The 18685-nt window shown below is 47.1% G+C and overlaps 1 protein-coding gene across 2 annotated transcripts; it reads right to left on the bottom strand.

Moving 5' to 3' along the window:
• Positions 1 to 2342: 2342 nt before the first annotated feature.
• LOC148480559 (beta-1,4-galactosyltransferase galt-1-like) lies at positions 2343 to 17964 on the bottom strand. Of its 2 annotated transcripts, none has more exons than XM_088454216.1 (2): positions 17937 to 17964; positions 2343 to 3830 (listed from the first exon to the last, which is right to left on the bottom strand). In XM_088454216.1, exon 2 carries the CDS (start codon positions 3811 to 3813, stop codon positions 2506 to 2508), a length of 1308 nt encoding a protein of 435 aa, XP_088310342.1. In that variant the 5' UTR covers positions 3814 to 3830; positions 17937 to 17964; the 3' UTR covers positions 2343 to 2505. The 2 variants fall into 2 exon arrangements, with proteins under 2 accessions (XP_088310342.1, XP_088310341.1); XM_088454215.1 differs by lacking the exon at positions 17937 to 17964 and adding an exon at positions 17682 to 17906.
• Between the last annotated feature and the right edge of the window lie 721 nt (positions 17965 to 18685).

Raw genomic sequence — 18685 nt, 5'->3', positions numbered from 1 at the left:
TAATGCCACTCCTGTTTCGTCTGCTACCACTGCAAAGCAGGAGCTGGCTAACGCGGGTATTAGTAATAATAGACCCACTGAGGAAGGTGAACATTAAGTTACCTCCTCTGCGGTGTAAACAGAATAGTAAAGAAACACATGACTCACCCTCACCAGATCTCCAGAGCCGGAAGAGTATAAAACCCCTTTAGTAGCTGTACCTGGAAGTGACGCGAGTGAGGGTGGAAGTTAATATTTTTGCCCACACTTTCCAGGAAAATAAGAAATTCGGCCCCTTGCAGTCTCACTTCACTCGCCGCGGGCATGGTGGCTTGCTATGCTCGCCACCTGGTTATATTCCCCCTCCATGCCCACTTGGATGGTAGGGAATGACATTGGACACTGGCTGATTACGTCATCGTACACAAACTGAAGGGGATCTATCTCATTCCCTCCGGAGACCTGTGCAGCAGGAAGAAGAAAGGATTTTTTTTCCAACAAACATCCAAACTGACATAGCTCAAGTCCTGCTTCTCCAGTGAGGAGAAGCAGATACCGGCAGCTACTAGGAATGGGCAGAGCAATTCACATTTCTGAGTTGAGCCACATGGCTCAACTCAGTGGCGTGTCTCGAGGCAGTGTCTCGGGACACAACTCTTTTAGCTACTGCAGAGCTGTAGCAAGCAGGGGAGCAGGCGACTTAGTGATTCGCTGACAGCCCCGCCTCCCGCAGCCCAGATCATGCTTCTACACTGACTCTCCCAAGTCAGTGCACACACCCCGAGCCCCGACAGGCGCCGCACAACTCCGAGTGAGTCACTGAAAGCTCCGTCCCCTGCACTGCTAGTTCTGCACTGACTCGGGAGAGTCAGAGTGTACACACACACACACACACACACACACACACACACCATTCCCGGCGGTAGCGTCTCCCACTGATAGAGAGGTGTGTGTCTCGACTTGAATTATTCAAGTCATTGTGTTGAGACACTCACTCAGAAGCCATCTCTAGCAGCTACAGGAGGCGGTATCAGTGCTGGAGGAGACACCCTACGGTAAGTATGCTCTCCCCTTAGTAATATCTGGAACACTTAGCACTGCCATAGGGTGTCTACGGTTTGGCCGGGAGTCTCCCGATTTTCAGGTGCTGCTTCCGGCCCCCCGGAAAGGCAGGCAAGCCTCCCGGAAGTCTCTGACCCTCCCTACCTCCCCCCTGAAAAACTAGAAATCCCCGCAGCGGGAGGCAATCAGGAAGCCGACTGCCTAAATACCGTCAGCCGGCTTCCCGACTCATTTCCCCGACGCCGAGAGACCGGCGCCCGACATCCCGATCGTAGGGATTCCGGGGCGCCGCGAGCGGACAGCCGTGGGGGGGGGGGGGTAGGGTTAGGTTTAGGGCTCCCGGGGAGGACTTAGGGTTAGGCACACCCCCCGGGAGGGTTAGGCTAGGGGGAGGGAGGGTTAGGATTAGGCACCCCCTGGGGGGGACTTAGGGTTAGGCACCCCCCCGGGGGACTTAGGTTTAGGCAGCGGGGAAGGGGGTGGTTAGGGTTAGGCACTTGGGGTGGAAGTTAGGGTTAGGCACCCCTACGGAGGGTTAGGGTTATGGGGGTTAGGTTAGTAAATACTCACCTATCCACGATCGGGATTTCCAGCGCTGTCAGGCTTCCGCTGCTTTGAATTCTGCTCCTGTCGGGCTGCCGCTGACGGGAATCGAACCGCCGGCCGCATGGCAGCAGGGGGGGCCGGTGATGCGATTCGCGCTGAATCGCGTCACCGTGGCCCCGCCCCCTGCTTCACAACACCGAAAATAACGGCATTGTGAAGAGGGGGCGGAGCCACTATGACGCGATCGTGCGGCCCCGTCCCAGCTCCACCCCCAATGGCCGGCCCCACCCCCCCGCTGTTAGCCGACAATCAGCTCCCTCCCGGAAGGCTGGAGCTGATTGTCGGCAAGTATGTATTGTAGCCTGCACTTAGCGCTGACAGGCTGCAGGCAGAGAAAATCCCTTTAGTACATACTGAGAAGCAGTATGTACAGGGATTTTCTCTGTCTTTAGCATTTCTAACCCCTTATCTCACCTTAGTAAATAGACCCCTTGGTATGAAATGTGTGTAAAGTCACAGATCAAGCAAAACAATGTGTGTCAGGGGAACTACAAGTAATGCCAGCCCCAGTAGTGAGTGTACCCTTGAATTGTACTTTTTTTTTGCATTAGTGATGCCACTAAGATGGATATTTAAAGGAAAAGGCGCATGGCACAGCTAAACTACAGTCTATGCTGAGCCAAATATATGAGCAATGGTGAATGTGGACACATCTGTACATAGATGAAAATGGTTTGTCCATCACTAATTCCCACCCTAAGAGCTTTCCTCAAGCTGAGGATTACTGCCCAAATTTTTAATTTTGTTTTTGCCCTCATAGAAAACCTGAGAATATAATCATTGATAGAAAAAGGTAAAAATCTGTTTATCAGAGAAAAATAATCTGACCTTGACAACCATTTACTTTGGTTATTATGACTATAAATGTATTTGACTTAGGACCTTGTTAACATTTCTAATCAATGAAGCATTATATCTCCAAATAGTTCTCTCTTCAATTAAAGATGTGTTCGGTAAGTTCTTCTGAAAAGGGGATCTGCAGTGGTGAAGCAGGGCTGTCTCATTAGAGACATCTTTAGAATATCCAATAAATTTTATAACATAGTGTACAGATGTTTGAATTACCTTCCTAGGATCCACAATCATTTTCCGGCCCCTGGAATAGCCCGGACTGATTGGCTCACGGTGAACGTGCTGCAGTATATTGAATCCTGGCAAACTCTGCCAAGATGAAATGTTGGAGAAGTTTCCATCAATATTGATGGTTCGAAGAAAAATGTGATTTTCAAACAAAAAAACTCCAACTCCTGGGTTCTGTTGCTGAAGACTATCCATCAGGCTGTTCCATGTCTGGTGTTTAACCGGCAGAATTATTTCATCAAGATCATTAAGCAGCACAAACTTACTCCTGTACATGTTCCGATAGATGCAGTCATTGAGTGTTGCCAATTGACCATAATAACCAATATCTTTGGCGTTCGTAGAATTGGAATAGTGCCATGCTCGATTAGTTCTCAGGTATCGCTGGATTGGCCATGGTATCACCTCTACAATACCTTCTGCAATGTAGTACTGAATAACTTTTTCCATCTGTGTGCTGCAATTATTAAGGTAGATCATGACCCTTTGGGCTCCCAATATCCGGTACATCTCTATGGTTTGCAAGAACTGTAAGATGTTACTGTAATTGCCATACATGGTGGAAATGCAGACAGTGAAGTTGGCGGAAAATGGTTTCTTGTCCTGATTTTGTATTTGGAACAGGGGTAATTGTGTCATGTTTCCTGAAGGAGACATATGGACATATAGGTACTTGGCTTGGCAGTCTGGTGGTTCCATACAGAGCAGGTCCGTTGTGCCATAAGCAAAGTCAAACCGATCACTGTGTATGTCTATCTGAGCCTTGGAAACCTTCACAGATTTGTTTATGGTGCAACAAAACCAGCAATATAGCTCCTTTACCTCTTTATGATGAATAATGCTGAGGACACGAACTGCGCTTTTATTGTGTATTCGATTGTCGAAATATGCAGCTATGATAAATGTCCGGTTGTCTCCCAGTGGTGTAATAGTCTCAGTGGTTAGTCTACTATCACAGCAGTTACACGGAAGACTCCAGAGATCCAACGGAGTGTTCAAAGGGTTGTTAAATAAAAATCCCAGTATAAAGATGCCAGTCAATACGACAGTTATATACATTAGGTTCTTCATTGAGATTGTGCCCATTGTATCAGGAAACTGAACTAGAGGAGAAAATTGAGAAGACACTTGAGAAGGCGAAATGATAAAAGTATATAGCATGTAGTGATTATTATCCCCATCCTGCCCAATTCACTAGGAACATTCAGGAATCTCCTGGAGGATCCGAGAGAGTAAATAACTATGACATAGGGAGAGCACCCTGTTTGGGAACCACTGTCCTAACAGTCCAGGCTTTAGGGATATCCATAGGCGAGAACAGATGATTAAATCAAAATGACCAGGGCACGAATTAATTCACCTGTGGTCAATAATGGAGTTCCTTAAAACCTGGACCATTAGGGTGCCTTGAGGACAGAATTTGGGAACCACTAACATAGGAACTTCCTTGGTTTGTCACTTGAGCAGCATGGTGCTCCTTTGCCTCTTAACACTGAGGTCAAGGCTTTGATTCCAGTCACGGCAATATCTGTGGAGTGTTTGTATATTCTCCCCTACCGATTAGGTTAATTGGCTGCTGACAAAAAAAAAAGTACCAAAAAGCATTTGTATGTGTACATGTGATAGGGAATATAAGTTGGAAGCTCCACTGGGGCCCCCTTTATGGAACATAATAGATGGGTTGCCTTAACATTCTAAATAAATCATTAAATCCCAATAACTATTTGTAGTATTAGATTGCACAGTGTTTACTTTGTAGCACAGTGGGCGTAATAAACACTTACCTGAAAACTACTGTTCTTGTTCTGATGGAATCCCTATGGAGATTTGTACATTGTAGGCAGTGCCAGATTAAGGTCCACATGGGCCTGGAGCTGACGTTTCTGATGGGCCTATTTGTGCTTCCGCAGAGGGTGTGACCAGCACGGCGGGGATGTGACTACTGATGTGGGAATCAGGGGTGACCAGTGCTGTGGTGATGTGGTGTTCACATGGGTGTAGCTAGCACCATGGAGTGCACAGCTACTGCCTACTGTCAACCACCTCAATTTCTTTCACCTCTTGGCTTAAATTAAGCATGCACCACCTGTTAGATTATTGTGCACTGAAAACACAGGTTATTTATTAAATTAGATGCAAGTGTGTATAATATATATTTTATACACACACACACACACACACACACACAAAATTACAGTATGCGAGTCCCATAACGTATAAAATGTATAAAGTCCTACCTCACAGTTTCAGGGCCCCATCATAATGTAAAACATTTGAGAGAAATAATGAAACAATAGATTAACAAATTATCCTGTAGAGGCTTTATCTAATCAGTGCACATAATGTTATACAAATATTCCGGAGTGGTTATAAAGATATTTGCAGTGTAGTATAGGACGCAAGAGGAGCAATAAATTATATACACACACTGCATGCATCACAGTCGAAGGGCAGAGGACAGTGAAGGGGGGTATCCACTACGCAACATCAAAGTCTGAACGTCCAGCGTTCAAACCTTCATGTTACCTCCTATCCCTGAACATGCTGAACCTGGCGAGTGTCGTCTGGTTGACGGGCATGTTCAGTAGACAGTCGGGGGCGGTATGGACCCAGAGTGCGCACGCATCGCTGGTCCTGTCGGCTATCCATTACCTGACTTTGTGAACAATCCAACCAAAACCTGGTTTTGGTTGGATTGTTCACAAAGGGGTCTATTTACTAAGCAGTGTTAAGAGACAGAGTGAAAAGTGATAAGAAAGTGATAAGGTGCCAGCCAATCAGCTCCCAACTGTCATTTTTCAAATACAGCCTGTGAGATGGCAGTTGGGAGCTGATTGGCTGGCACCTTATCACTTTTCACTGTCTCCTAACACTGTTTAGTAAATAGACCCCAAAGTCTAGTAATGGATAGGCTGTCGATGTTGATCGACAGCTTGCCCCGTTTTGTAGGCGGGCCGGGGAGGGTGGCTGGCCAAATGGAGGCGTTCCCGAAGGAACGCCTGCCATTTGGGGGCATCCCCACTGACATCACGAGTGATGTCAGTGGTGAGCTTCCGGCTCTATTAGAGCCGGAAGCTCACTGGGGCTTTGCGACGGACTAGACCCTACTACAAGGGTCTCGTCGTAAGCCCAATGGTTGCGATGGTCGCGACCATCATCTGGCCACTCGCTAAAGCTGTGGGTGGTCACCCACAACTTAGCGAGCGGCCAGGAGGCCGAAAAAAAACCCCATGCGGCCGCCCTGATTCACAGCGAGCGCACGCTTTTTGCGAGCGCCTCTGAATTAGGCTCGTAGAGCAGACTGGACACAGGCATATACTGGGAATGCTAAGAAATGTAGCTGGGAGCTAATTAGTAATAGCAGGTAATCTGCCACCTCAGTTACACAGGGAAATTGCAGAAGAACTGGCAGAACATTACAAGACACACAGGCATAGAAACATACAAGACAGGAGTACTGGGAGAGAACTAGTGGCCCCCATACACGGTGAGATTCAAAAGTTGGTAAGATGAGTTGTACGATTTCTCTTGAATATTCTTTCCTTCAGATCCTAGATGATTTGAATGTAAAATGCAACGATTTCACATAAGACCATACGATTTGATAAATCGTATACGATTGATTGTTTGCAGCACATTTTACACACGATGAATCTTCTAGAATGTCAGCTAGGGGAGGGCTTATCTAGGGGCTATAAAAGGAAACAGCCATTTTAGGATCTTTGCACACTCCTCAGTGACTAGAGAGGCTAGGTTTACCTGCTGAACGCTGTACTTTGCTAATGTGTTTTGCGGCTTGCCTTTTACAAAGTGTGTTATTTCTCTACTTTCTGATTGATTCCTATCGCCATAAGCTTCTGCTAGCCTATGAATATCTGAGGCTGAAAGGTGAATGAGTTGAGGAGAGACGGAGGAGGATGAGATCCTGCTGGACCAAGGAGTGGCTGTTGAGGAGGGAGACTCGCTCCTATATGCAGGCACAGAAACAGACAAATCTCAGGTGCACAACTCCAAATTATTAATAATATATATAAATGCAATAAAATTTTGTAATCAATAGAGCTTTTTAGCATAATCATGGCCAAGGTTATGGGCCTACCCACCATATCCAGGTAACCTCTTTCGGGTAGGTCCCCAACATACTAGGGTTCAAATCCAGAGCGCAGGACCACCCAAATCTGGCCCAGCCAAGCTGCCCCAGGGCACCAGCATAGTAAGAAAAGTGCAGTGTAAAGAGATAGTTAAGAGCAGCTGCAGCTACATATAAAGAATGAAAATAAAAAAGTGAAGTACATATATATTAAACATACACAGTGAAGGGTTAAAATGTGGTAGAAAGGAAAATGTGTTATAATGCGGTGCCCTGAGACAGAGTAACCAATGCAATCCAGGGGGACCCACACCCCAAAAATTAACCAAAGTTGCACTACAGTATATAACTTGTAGGACTTATCTAGAATTGTGCCTAATACAGTGTGCATATACATTACCATACTCCATGCTTTTAAACCAATAAGGAGGGGTACTAGCCCAGAATGAGGGTGTCTCCTTTCCCCCAGAAGTGCAATAAAGCACATTAAATGGAGTATATGGGAAAGATTTCTGGACTGCACTTAGTCTCATCAGGTAGCACCTCCCATCATATATATAGTCAGGTTGTGCAGTCCTGAAATCTTTCCCATTCGCTCCTATTTGCCCCTGCTGATGGAGCTTAGGGAGAATAACCCGGATTACTATCGCAACTTCCTGCGAATGGATGACGCCACATTCCAGGAGTTGCTGCATCTGGTGACCCCCATTATCCAGCGGCAGGACACATATGAGGATGGCCGTCCCGGCTCAGGAGAGGTTGGTGGCGACCCTGCGGTATCTAGCAACCGGACAGTCTTTTGAAGACCTGAAGTTTAGGACCCTCATTTCCGCCCAGGCGTTGGGGCGCATCATCCCGGACACCTGTGTGGCCATTATCAATGTCCTGAAGGTCGACTACTGCAAAGTAAGTAAAAACACTTGCACATTTTTATCTTTTGAAAACAAAAATATTGTTTTATTCCTTAGGGGTAACACTCTGTGTGCAATCAAGTCAACCAAACATGGCTGTAAAATATATTAGAATTTATATTTACGTCGTAAAACACAAAACCTACGTGTTGGCTTTGCCTTGAATTGGTAAAACAAATAGTTTACATACTATGTTAAAACTACAATATCACCAGGTAATTGTTGCACAATACCAGCAGAATGGTATGTGGTGTGTCAGATTGGGATTGAACGGGCCCAAAAGCACATGGCGGAAGGACAGAATGAGGCCCCGGCAACCAACTATCTGTCTTTGCACCATGCGCTTAGTGGACCTGCCCAATCCACATCATCCACACCCCATACCATGCAGCAGGTACTGAGAAAGATCAAACTGGGGGATACAGTTTTTTACAGATTAATCTAAATTTATAAACCATTTGCAGGCAGACCCATATCTAATGGTTAGCAACTTGCTACATAAACATTAAGGAATAAACCATTGGCTGGCTTGCTCATCCTCACCCAAAATGCCACTATATGCAATGGCTGAGGATATTGAGGGGTTGTTTTGTGACAATGGCTGACTATGATGGGGTGTTGGCTGTAACGCACCATTTGTGTTGGTGGTTGGTAATTTGGCATAGGAGGAGGAGAACTCCTGGGATGCAGATAGCCTATAGCAGGGCTGCATTGTTGTCTGGTTGACAGGCTCATCAGTCAGCCTTGTATTGCTGGTAAGATTTTCGCTTCTCGCCTGAATTATGGTTTCATAGATAATCAGCTGAGTGTGTATTTGTTGGCTCTCCCCCATTTCTCTGACCATGCTCGCTATGGGGTTAAGACAAATTGGTGGGGCAAGGATGTATACACTCACTTCAAAACACTCAAATGATCGCGCTCCTGCTTTATCTTTTCAGCTTCTACACAACTGTCTGTGATAATGGCAGAGGGGAGTGGCCAGATCGTACATGACCAAAAGTACACACGATTGGGCTCAAATCGTACACCATCGGCTGAGATCTCTTTGCAAAACCATCTGATCTGCGATCCAACTACACGATGGTGGGGACATGCCTCAGGGGTCGCAGAAGACTCAAACAACTATTTGCAAACAATTGGTCTGACCAACCGGTCGTAAATTTCAAAACAGTGTGAAAAATCGTCCCATGTATGGCCACCATAAGTCTCAGACAGAAAATAGCATGGGAGCCAATGCATGAATACTAGAGAACTGTAAGTGAGCTGAATCAACACTCTGAAGGGAAAACACAGAGCAACACTGGTGAGAATCACAAGTCACTGGAACAGCGAAGTTGAACAGCAGTTTCCTGTTCCTGGAGTCAGACTTAAATACCCCTGGGTAGCTGATCATTGGATCAGCTGAGTGACCACAGGACTACCATTGGGAGAGACTAGTCAGCTGAAATGAACCAACATGGCTGCGTCCATGCCCGGCACCCCGGGAAACCAGGATGCACACACAGAAGCCCTAGCGGACTCCAGGGAGAATACTCAGTCACCACTCACCTCCACCCACTCCCAACGGCTGGACACCTAAGCCCAAGGACACCAGCGCAGAAGTGAGTAGCGGCCGATCCCAGGCCGCATCCTAACAGTCCCCACAATACACATTATGGCAGATTGTGATTTCCCCAATATACAGTGGGCAGAATTCAATTGATTCCTGCCCCCATCGCGCTCGATGGAGCTATTCAATTCTTGCTCCTGTTGGGCACGATCAGCTGCCAGCGCTACATTTCTGCTCGCAGCCCCTGGGGGATAAGAGCTGAAATGTGCAAAAAGTGACATGTTTGGGCACCCAAACATCACTTTTCGCGATCGCGCCCAGCACTTTGGTCGGATTTAGCTGCTTTATGCGGCTAAACCAGACCACTTTGGGCGCGATCAGCACGAAAATCTGGAACAATTGCATAGCGGCCCGTGATCTCCTGTCACTTTAGACGGGAGATGCAGGCCGCGAAAACAATTCAATTCCGCCCAGCATGTCATATCATGATGCCCCCACAATACACATTGTGCCATATTGTAGTGCCCACACAATATACATTATGCTAGATTGTAATATCCCCAATACGCAGTATGCCACATTGTGGTGTCCTCACAATGCCAGATTGTAAAATCCCCAATACACCATAGGCCACATCGTGGTGCCCCCACAATGCACATTATGCCACATCATAATATCCCCAATACTCAGCATGCCACATTGTGGTGCCCCCACAATACACCTAGTGCCAGATTGTAATATCCCTAAAACACAGCATTCTACATCATGGTGCCCCCACAATAAACATTATGCCAGACTGTAATATACCCAATACACAGTATGCCACATTATGGTGCCCCAACAATACACATAATGACAATTTTAATATCCCCAATACACCGTTTGCCATGTAGCGTTGTCCCCACAATACACATTATGTGAGATTGTAATATTCCCAATACACAGTATGTCACATCGTGGTGCCCCCACAATACACATTATGCTACATTGTAATATCCCCAATACACAGTATCCCACATTGTGGTGCGACCACAATACACATTATGCCAGATTGTAATATCCACAATACACAGTATGCCACAATGAAAAGCAGAACCCACTTTATCAGGGGATTTTCTATACAATTTAGAACCCACACACGGCTGTTGTGAACTGAATGTCAGAACAGTTCTGCAGGGAATCAGCTGGAATGCCAGCTTGTGGTAGACATTTCAGCCACTGACAGCAGTGAGTGTGGGGAAACTGTATGGTGGAAGATACAAGTGTAAAAGTTTGCCCAAGTATGTGCCCCTGAGGGAATGTAGTTATATTGCTAGCAGATGAGATACCAGCAGCTAATATATACAGTACCGATGCCAGAATCACATCATCCGGCATAATGCCAACGACAGTATCTCGAAGGAGATCAGGATACCGGCGTCAGCATCCTGAGCGCCAGAATCCTGGATGTCCAGATCTGGCAAGTATGTTAGTTTCCTCAGGGATGGGTTGGTTAGGTTTAGGCACCCCCGGGAGATTAGAGTTTGACACTCCCAAAGGAGGGCTAGGCTATGTGTAGGGGGGATTAGGGTTAGGGACCACTGGGGGTAGGTTAGGGTTAAGCACCCCCCTGGGAGGGTTAGGTTTAGGATGCAGGAAGAGGGGTTAGGGACCATAGGGGGGGGGGGGGAGATTAGGGTTAGGCACCACTGAGATAGCATTGGGGGGAGGGTTAGGGTACTTCCCAGCCCCAGTCAGGATCTTCACCGTTTGGACTTCCGGTGTCAGTATTTGAATTGGTGGCTATTCAGCCACCGGTATCTCATACCCATTCCACCCCTGAGGGTACGACACACCTCATACTTACGTTAAGTCCACAACAGAATGGAGCCGCCCCCCTGGTCCTTGATAGCCTTTGGAGAGGACCAGCTGCTGTGGTAAGTATGGGAGCCAGGGGCTTGGGATGGAGCCACAAAGGGGTAGGTGGGGAAACAGGATGGTGCCATGGCAGGGAGGAGGGTGGATGGAGTCGCAAAGAGGGGGGGGGGATGTGAAGAGGGAGTCCTGGAGGAGACCAGCCGAAAGATGGTGGGCCAGCCTGAGCAGGGGCCGGAGACAGAGGTGGCTTGGCAGTCAAACTAAAAAAAAAAAATTATACACACACACACACACACACAGTGGTCGAAGTGGGAATTTTGAAGTGGGGGTATGGGCATACAGTGTATATGTACGCTGAAGATGCAAGTAAAAAATCAGTGTGGCCAATGAATTGCAGGGGCGTGGCTGTGTCAATAGGGGTGTGGCCTCTCAAAAAAAGGGCGTCATGTGAAAGGTCTAAGGCCCTCATTCAGAGCCGTACGTTCTGAGCAGAGCGCACGCTCTGAATGAGGGCCGCCCTCCATAAAAATGGAGCGTCCTCCTGGACGCTCGTATAGCTGTGGGTCACCACCCACAGCCTATACGAGCGTGCAGTTTGATGGCCGCGATGGTCGTGACCATCGCGACCATCGAAACTGCGAGCCGGAGCCTGCGGTTGAGGTTTTCAACCGCAAGCTCCGGAGTGATTTTGGCTCTATCAGAGCCAAAATCACTCCCACTGACATCACTAGTGATGTCAGTGGGCCGGCTTCTGACGGGAGGCGTTCCCATGGGAACGCCCCCGTCAGGGAGGCACGCCCCCGGCACGCCCACCAAAGGGGGCGTGCTGTCAATCAACATCGACAGCACGCCCCCTTTGATCAGACACAACGAGCGAAGGACTTTCCTTCGCTCGTCGCGTCTGGCGCATGCGCACGACGGAGCTCCCTCCATCGTGCGCATGCTCAGTGCAGAACATCGACCCATTTGCGAGCGGACAGCCGCTCGCGAGTGGGTCTGAATCAGGGCCTAAGTTTGGATGAAAAAACGGCAGTTTGGATGCGGATACTCTGGATTTAGACAGGTTTAGCCGATATGTGTGGCTACCCTATACCCAGTGCTTCAGGGTGCTTAAAAAGTAATGGATGTCCAAATAAATATAATTATCCATTGGACATCCATTACTTTAAACATCTCTCAGTGGAATTTAATTTTCCTCATATGTTTTGCAAGAAGAATAAAAACAATAAAAAAAAAAGACAAGTTTTGCATTAAAAAAAAAAAAATGCACACAGTGGCACTCACAAGGAAAAACCAAACATAGGGCCTGATTCAGAGCCGCACGCTCTTTCAGAGCGCTCGCTCTGAATCAGTGCCCTCCCTCTCTTTTTTTTTAGAGCGGCCTCCTGGCCGCTCGCATAGCTGTGGGTAACCACCCACAGCTATAGTGAGCGGCCAAAAAGATGGTCGCGATGGTCAAGGCCATCGGGCTTGCGACGAGACCCTTTTGGTAGGGTCTTGTTGCCGCAAGCCCTGGAGTGCTTTTGGCTCCATCAGAGCCAAAAGCACTCCCACTGACATCATTTGTGATGTCAGTGGGGCCGGCCCCAGACGGTAGGCGTTCCCATGGGAACGCCTCCGTCTGGGCAGCCACCCCCCCCAACCCGCCCACCAAAGGGGGCGTGCTGTCACTCAACATCGACAGCATGCCCCCTTTGTAGTGAGACCTATAGCGACGGCTTGCCCGTCGCTATGCGGGTCTCGCACATGCGCACGACGGAGCCGACACCCTCGTGCGCATGCGCACTTGGCCAACAATCGGGCCCATAGTCCCCTGCCGTAGAAAATAAATAAAATCACATACAATAAGCTTTGCCTGAAAGAAAAAAAAAAAAAAAAACACATTGGGCACGATTCTATTCAACGCGAAGTGAATAGCGCTGGGAATCAGCTCCCAGAGCTATTCAATTCATATACGCTGCTAAGCCCGACCAGGATATGTGAGCAGAAATCCAACAAAAGTCCAGGCGCGATGCTGCTTTCTGCCCTTAGCGCCGGGAAAACACCATCGCGCCGGGAAGTTTTGTCGGAGAATGCCCATTCTCGCGCCTAGACACCCTGTTTAAGGCGCGAAAACAAGTCTTCCCCGACCTAACTTCTCTCAGAATTTAATAGCTCCGGGAGCTCATTCCCAGCGCTTTTCACTCTGCGTTTAATCGAATTGTGCCCATTGGCACCCATAGGACAAGAAAAAACAGACACATAGGCTCCCACTGTAAATAATTCACATAAAGCTTTGCATGAGAAAAAAAAAAGAAAACACATTAGCACACAAAGGAAAAAACAACAAACATATAGGCCCCTGCCGTATAAAAAAAAATTAATCACATAAGCTTAGAATGAAAAAAAAAAAAAAAAAAATGGTACACATAGGAAGAAAAAAAAAAAACACAGATAGGTATTCGATTAGCCGCAGGGTTTCACCCACGACTAATTGCCTGCCAAAATCCCCGCGGCGCAGGGAAAGCTATTCAACTAAATAGCCTTTTTCCAGCGCCGTAAAAATCGGGACTCACGCACGGAAACACACTGATTCCACGTAAACTGCAGAATCAATTAGTTTTTTTTAACCCATTTCAATTAGCCGCGATGTTAGTGCCTTAAGCCAGGTGTTTAGGCTTGCTAACTGGCAGGCATTTTCAAACTAAAGTGCCTGTTGCAATGCTGTCAGCGGCTCACTAAGCTGAAAAACAGCATCGTGGACGGCACTTTAGTTGGGTTTCTGCTCACACCTCAGGAGAGTGCAAGCATAAATCCTTTAGTTAGGTTTAAATTAAAAGTGCGTTCAATAGAATAGCTCTGGGACCAAATTCCTGGCCCTATTCAAGATCGCATTTAACTGAATAGCCACCAATAGGGAAAAAAAAAAAATACATAGGATGCAGGAAAAAAAAAAACATACACATATTGGAAAAGGTTGTGGGACACACAGGGGTAATGCGGCACAGGATACGATTAATATTCCAGCAAAGGGAATGCCGGCACTTAGAATACCGGCTTCAGAATCCCGACACCTATCAGGATCCCGATGCCAGCATTCCGAAGAAAAGTAGCGGGGCTAGGGGGAGGGTTAGGCACTAGGGGGTGGGTTAGGTTTAGAGTACGGGAAGGTTAGGTTTAGGCCTCTGGGAAGGAGGGTTACAAAGAGGGGAAGGGATTTGACTGCCGGGATCCCAAACGCTGACATCCCGTACCCAACCCTGAGGAAAACGGGTAGCAAGGCACACAACAGGGGTAGCGAGGCACACAGCAGAGGGGTAGCCAGACACTCAGCCACACTATTGAAATCCTGTATTACTCACCGGTTGCTGCTGTCATAGAGCTGAGGAGGAGGCAGGCTGAGGAATCCATCCAGTAGAGTGAAGTAGGGAGAAGTGCAGTGACACCAACAGCTGTAATCCCCCTCACCGCGGAATCCAATATTAGGGGCTGTGACTCCAGTCTGACCTGACTGTCACAGAACCGGTGGGGGATGCGCACACACAGACCCGTGCCAGGGGTGTGGCCTAATCGAGGGAGGTGTGGCCATGCCCCCTAGGCTTAAAAATAATAATTAAATAATTTTTCGCCTGTGTGCTGGGGGGGGGGGTGCTGGGTGCCCATCAGCCCCGTGGCAAGCCATGGGGGGGCGCAATCAATGTCATCGCTCCCCCCCCACAGCCATAGGAGACTGCCGCGAGGGGGGGGCTATAGTCTCCTGTCTCCTAAGCAGCTGGGCTGCAGTGAGTTAAGAGGCGGGTGGGCCAATGCCGGTCTCTGTACAGGCAGCGTGTAATGCTGCTGCAGAGACCTTCCAGCAGGGGAAAGCTTCTGGCAACGCGGGAGGGCAGCTGGGTGGCAGAAGTACACCCGGGCAAGTGGGTGGGGGTTTAGCAATAGGAGGAGGGCTCCCGGCATGCAGGCCACGGGCTGCACTCAAACACGCTAGGCTCCAGAACAGAATCTTCCGGCGGGGGACGAACGGCTCGCGGCACGGATGGGCGAAGATAGGCGCGAGGATGGGCGGGCAGCAGTTTGGTGACTGACAGCCCAGGGATTTTACTGAGCCAGCCACATAAATACACATGGCAGCTGGTTTAGGGGGCTGTCCTAGCGGGTGGAGACCCGCGCAGCCCTCTGTCCTGTAAAAAAAAAATCTTAATCGCTTGGCGTGCCGGTATGCCATACAGTTGCATACCGGCACACTTCGAGCACTGGTGTGTGTGTGTGTGTATATATATATATACACACACACACACACACACACACACACACATCACAGTATCCACACATATGAATCTTGATAAATATTATATATAATTTTTGTCAGCGCTTGCATGCCTTTTACAGAAGCACTGTCTGAGGCTCAGTGATCAGCAGCCAGAACGACAGCAGTAAGCATCTTAGCTGCACTGCAAGATTGACACCTGAGAGTCAGGATCAGGAACCCAGTCAGCTGGCCCCGTCCCCTTCCCAGAGATAAGTTCCTGCTCAGCACATAGGCAGTGGAAGCAGGCGGCACTTATAATGTTATGTGGCGTGGAGGAAGCACTGAGGGAAGGTTAGTGAGGTCTTACACCGTGCCTCTTATCTCTGGTGCTTAAATAGTGGCTGGCCAAGGGTGGGGTCTCAATGGGTGGAGTGTTGGACAGCCGCTAAGCAAGGCAGGCTGATGTAGCAGAAAAAAAATAATCCTGGCTACAGCAGATGCTACTGTGGGCCTATTTTGATCGGCGGCCTGGAGCTGCAGCTCCACCCGTCCCATTGATTCCTGGCCCTGATTGTAGGGAAACAATTACTCTGTATCTATGTGGACAGGTATGTATAATGTCCCAGTAACTACTATTACTCTGTATCTATGTGGACAGGTATGTATAATGTCCCAGTAACTACTATTACTCTGTATCTATGTGGACAGGTATGTATAATGTCCCAGAACACTTTATTAATTTAATAGAAAATGTATATGGAAAGAGCCAATTGTTGCTCATATACGATGATGCTATAGGAGAAATACCACTTTACATAATTCAGTTCAGTGCTATATTTTCAGGCCAGATAATTAGAAAAATATTATTAATAAAAATATTTTAAATAATATTTGAAATAAATGTATTTATAATGTTTGTTGTACTTTATATGGCTTCTGTAGCTTTTTGGTGGCTTTCTTAATTGGTACACTCATTTTATGAATTCATTATTTTAGAAAATACAGACGTAATGAATATAAAAGGTTTGAAAATGGAAACATACATTTTATGAATATTGTTCTCTAAAATACCCCTATACAGAATGCCGTATGAATATAAAGTAGAAATGTAGAGATTGGATTTTATCAGGTGAAAGTGCGCAGGTCAGTAACAGATGGCAGAGATGGGTCACTATTACTGCGCTGCCTGCGGCACTGAGCAGAACTGTAAACATCATACTAACATCCCAGTCTCCTACAATTTACCTTAAGAGAACTTTCCCTAAGATGTGGTGCTGTGTAGCCTCATTAGGGACTTAGTGACTCATTACAGCGAACAGACAACAGATTTGACCCGATTAGATCCTAGTCAGGGAAGGATAGGGATCTGCTGCTTCAGCCCATGCACATGACATCCAACATATTATTGTATTCAGTAGACCGAGCGGGCGCAGTAGGTGTGATCACAACATGTCAGGGTCGGTCCCAGTATCGTTCCCCAGATATGTGCAGCACCACCCAACCATCCTGAAAGTGGGGCCAATGCACCGATCTGCTGGATGGTCCCCTCAAATTAGGACTCCCAAAAGTCAGGACAGCTGGGAGAAATGCATACATGCATTCAATTTAGGACCTATTGTTCTGCTTTCAGGAACTCACTGCAGACATCTATAAGGGCTCATGTAATAGCAGACCCTCCAACATGACCCATTCCATTAGGTACAAAATGCTCTGCTCCTGGACTTCCCTCTTAATTTATGATTGCAGACACCTGTCTCATCAATTAACTAGTTCAACCCAGTTGACTGCAATCATAAATTAAGAATGAAGTCCAGGAGCAGAGCATTTTGTACCGAATACAATGGGTCATGTTGGAGGGTAGGTAATAGCCTGTGAGCTTCTGGCATGATTATGGCGAGTCTGCCTAGATTAATAAAGCAGCAGTAATTTTAAAAGACAAAATCAAGCCAAAGAAAACAAACACACACACACACACACACACACACACACACTAAAAGTTGCAGAAATGTACAAACCTTTCTATAAATAAGCCCCACTCAGCCACTGCCCATTTTATACATTCTCAATATTACAGTGATTCCAGCCACACCCAAATTACAATTTTAAACATCTAATTTTTCTAATTTTTTTTTGCAAACATAAATATTACATTTCACATTTTAAGGAAAAGCTTTGAAGTTCTCCCCTGAGAGACTCTTTGCCTAGAAGCAGCACGTTCTAATATACAGCAGTGTCTAATACACACAGCATTAATATCCTACAAAATAAACTACAGTACTACACAAATGAGAGAGACTCTACAATCATCCAGACAGTTACCTTGTCAGCCACTGGTATCTGAGTCACTGTTATTACTGAGACAAAATTCAAATTCAGATCAGGGTGTAATAGTTTTATAATCCTGTTTGCAGGGGGGGGGATTAAAAAAAAAAATTTAGAAGGGGAAATTTGTCTGTGTCCAACACCCAGAAGCTCAGACAGGAGACTGTCCCACAGGTAAAGCATGAGCAATCTGAAAGTTTTACTGTAATGAGGGGGCGGGGCTTAGAGAGGTAATTAGAGCTTTAGACCAACCTGTAGCTCTCCAGCATGCATTACCAGCTGATGGGTGGGAGGGTATGCTGGGACAGGTTGGCCAGGCCTACATTAAGCTAGGTACACACCTGAAAGGTATATCTGCAGATGGTGGTTGTTTATACACACTCAACAACCATCACAGCCATGTGGCCGGGGGTTGCATTGCATCCCCCTCCCCAGCTGCCTGTACAGCAAGTGTATGGGTAGTTGTCTGACCACCCGTACACAGAGCACGATGGTTAGATATAACTGCATATATTTCTGCCATCGACTGTGCTGCACAGCCAACGCGATATGTCTGTGAATGATGTCATTTATAGACATATCGTCTGTAAAAGCTGATGCTGATGAACACATGATATATCGGCCGTTCAGCTGAATGGCCAATATGTCAACCAGTGTGTACCCAGCATTAGACTGTCAGGTGAGGATGTGATAGGACTAATTAATACAAGAACACTGATCTCTCCTGTCTGTTAGTCTGCTACAGTTCTCTCCTGTATGCTAGCCTGGCACAGGTCTCTCCTGCTTAGCAGCCTGGCACAGGTCTCTCCTGTATAGTAGCCTGGCACAGGTCTCTCCTGCTTAGTAGCCTGGCACAGGTCTCTCCTGCTTAGTAGCCTGGCACAGGTCTCTCCTGCTTAGTAGCCCGGCACAGGTCTCTCCTGCTTAGTAAAAACAGCACAAATAGTCATGAATACCTAAAATCAATCAAAGATATATATTTCTCTGCCTAAATTAATAAA

Source organism: Taudactylus pleione, unplaced genomic scaffold (genome assembly GCF_031769625.1).
Source record: "Taudactylus pleione unplaced genomic scaffold, aTauple2 ptg000610l, whole genome shotgun sequence".
NCBI classification, from domain to species: domain Eukaryota; kingdom Metazoa; phylum Chordata; class Amphibia; order Anura; family Myobatrachidae; genus Taudactylus; species Taudactylus pleione.
Note: the sequence above shows the minus strand (reverse complement) of the source record. Positions and strands in the feature narration are given on the sequence as shown.

Bases quoted from the DNA above. Each gene is read 5' to 3' on its own strand.
- LOC148480559 (XM_088454216.1), bottom strand. From the start codon at position 3,813: ATGGGCACAATCTCAATGAAGAACCTAATGTATATAACTGTCGTATTG.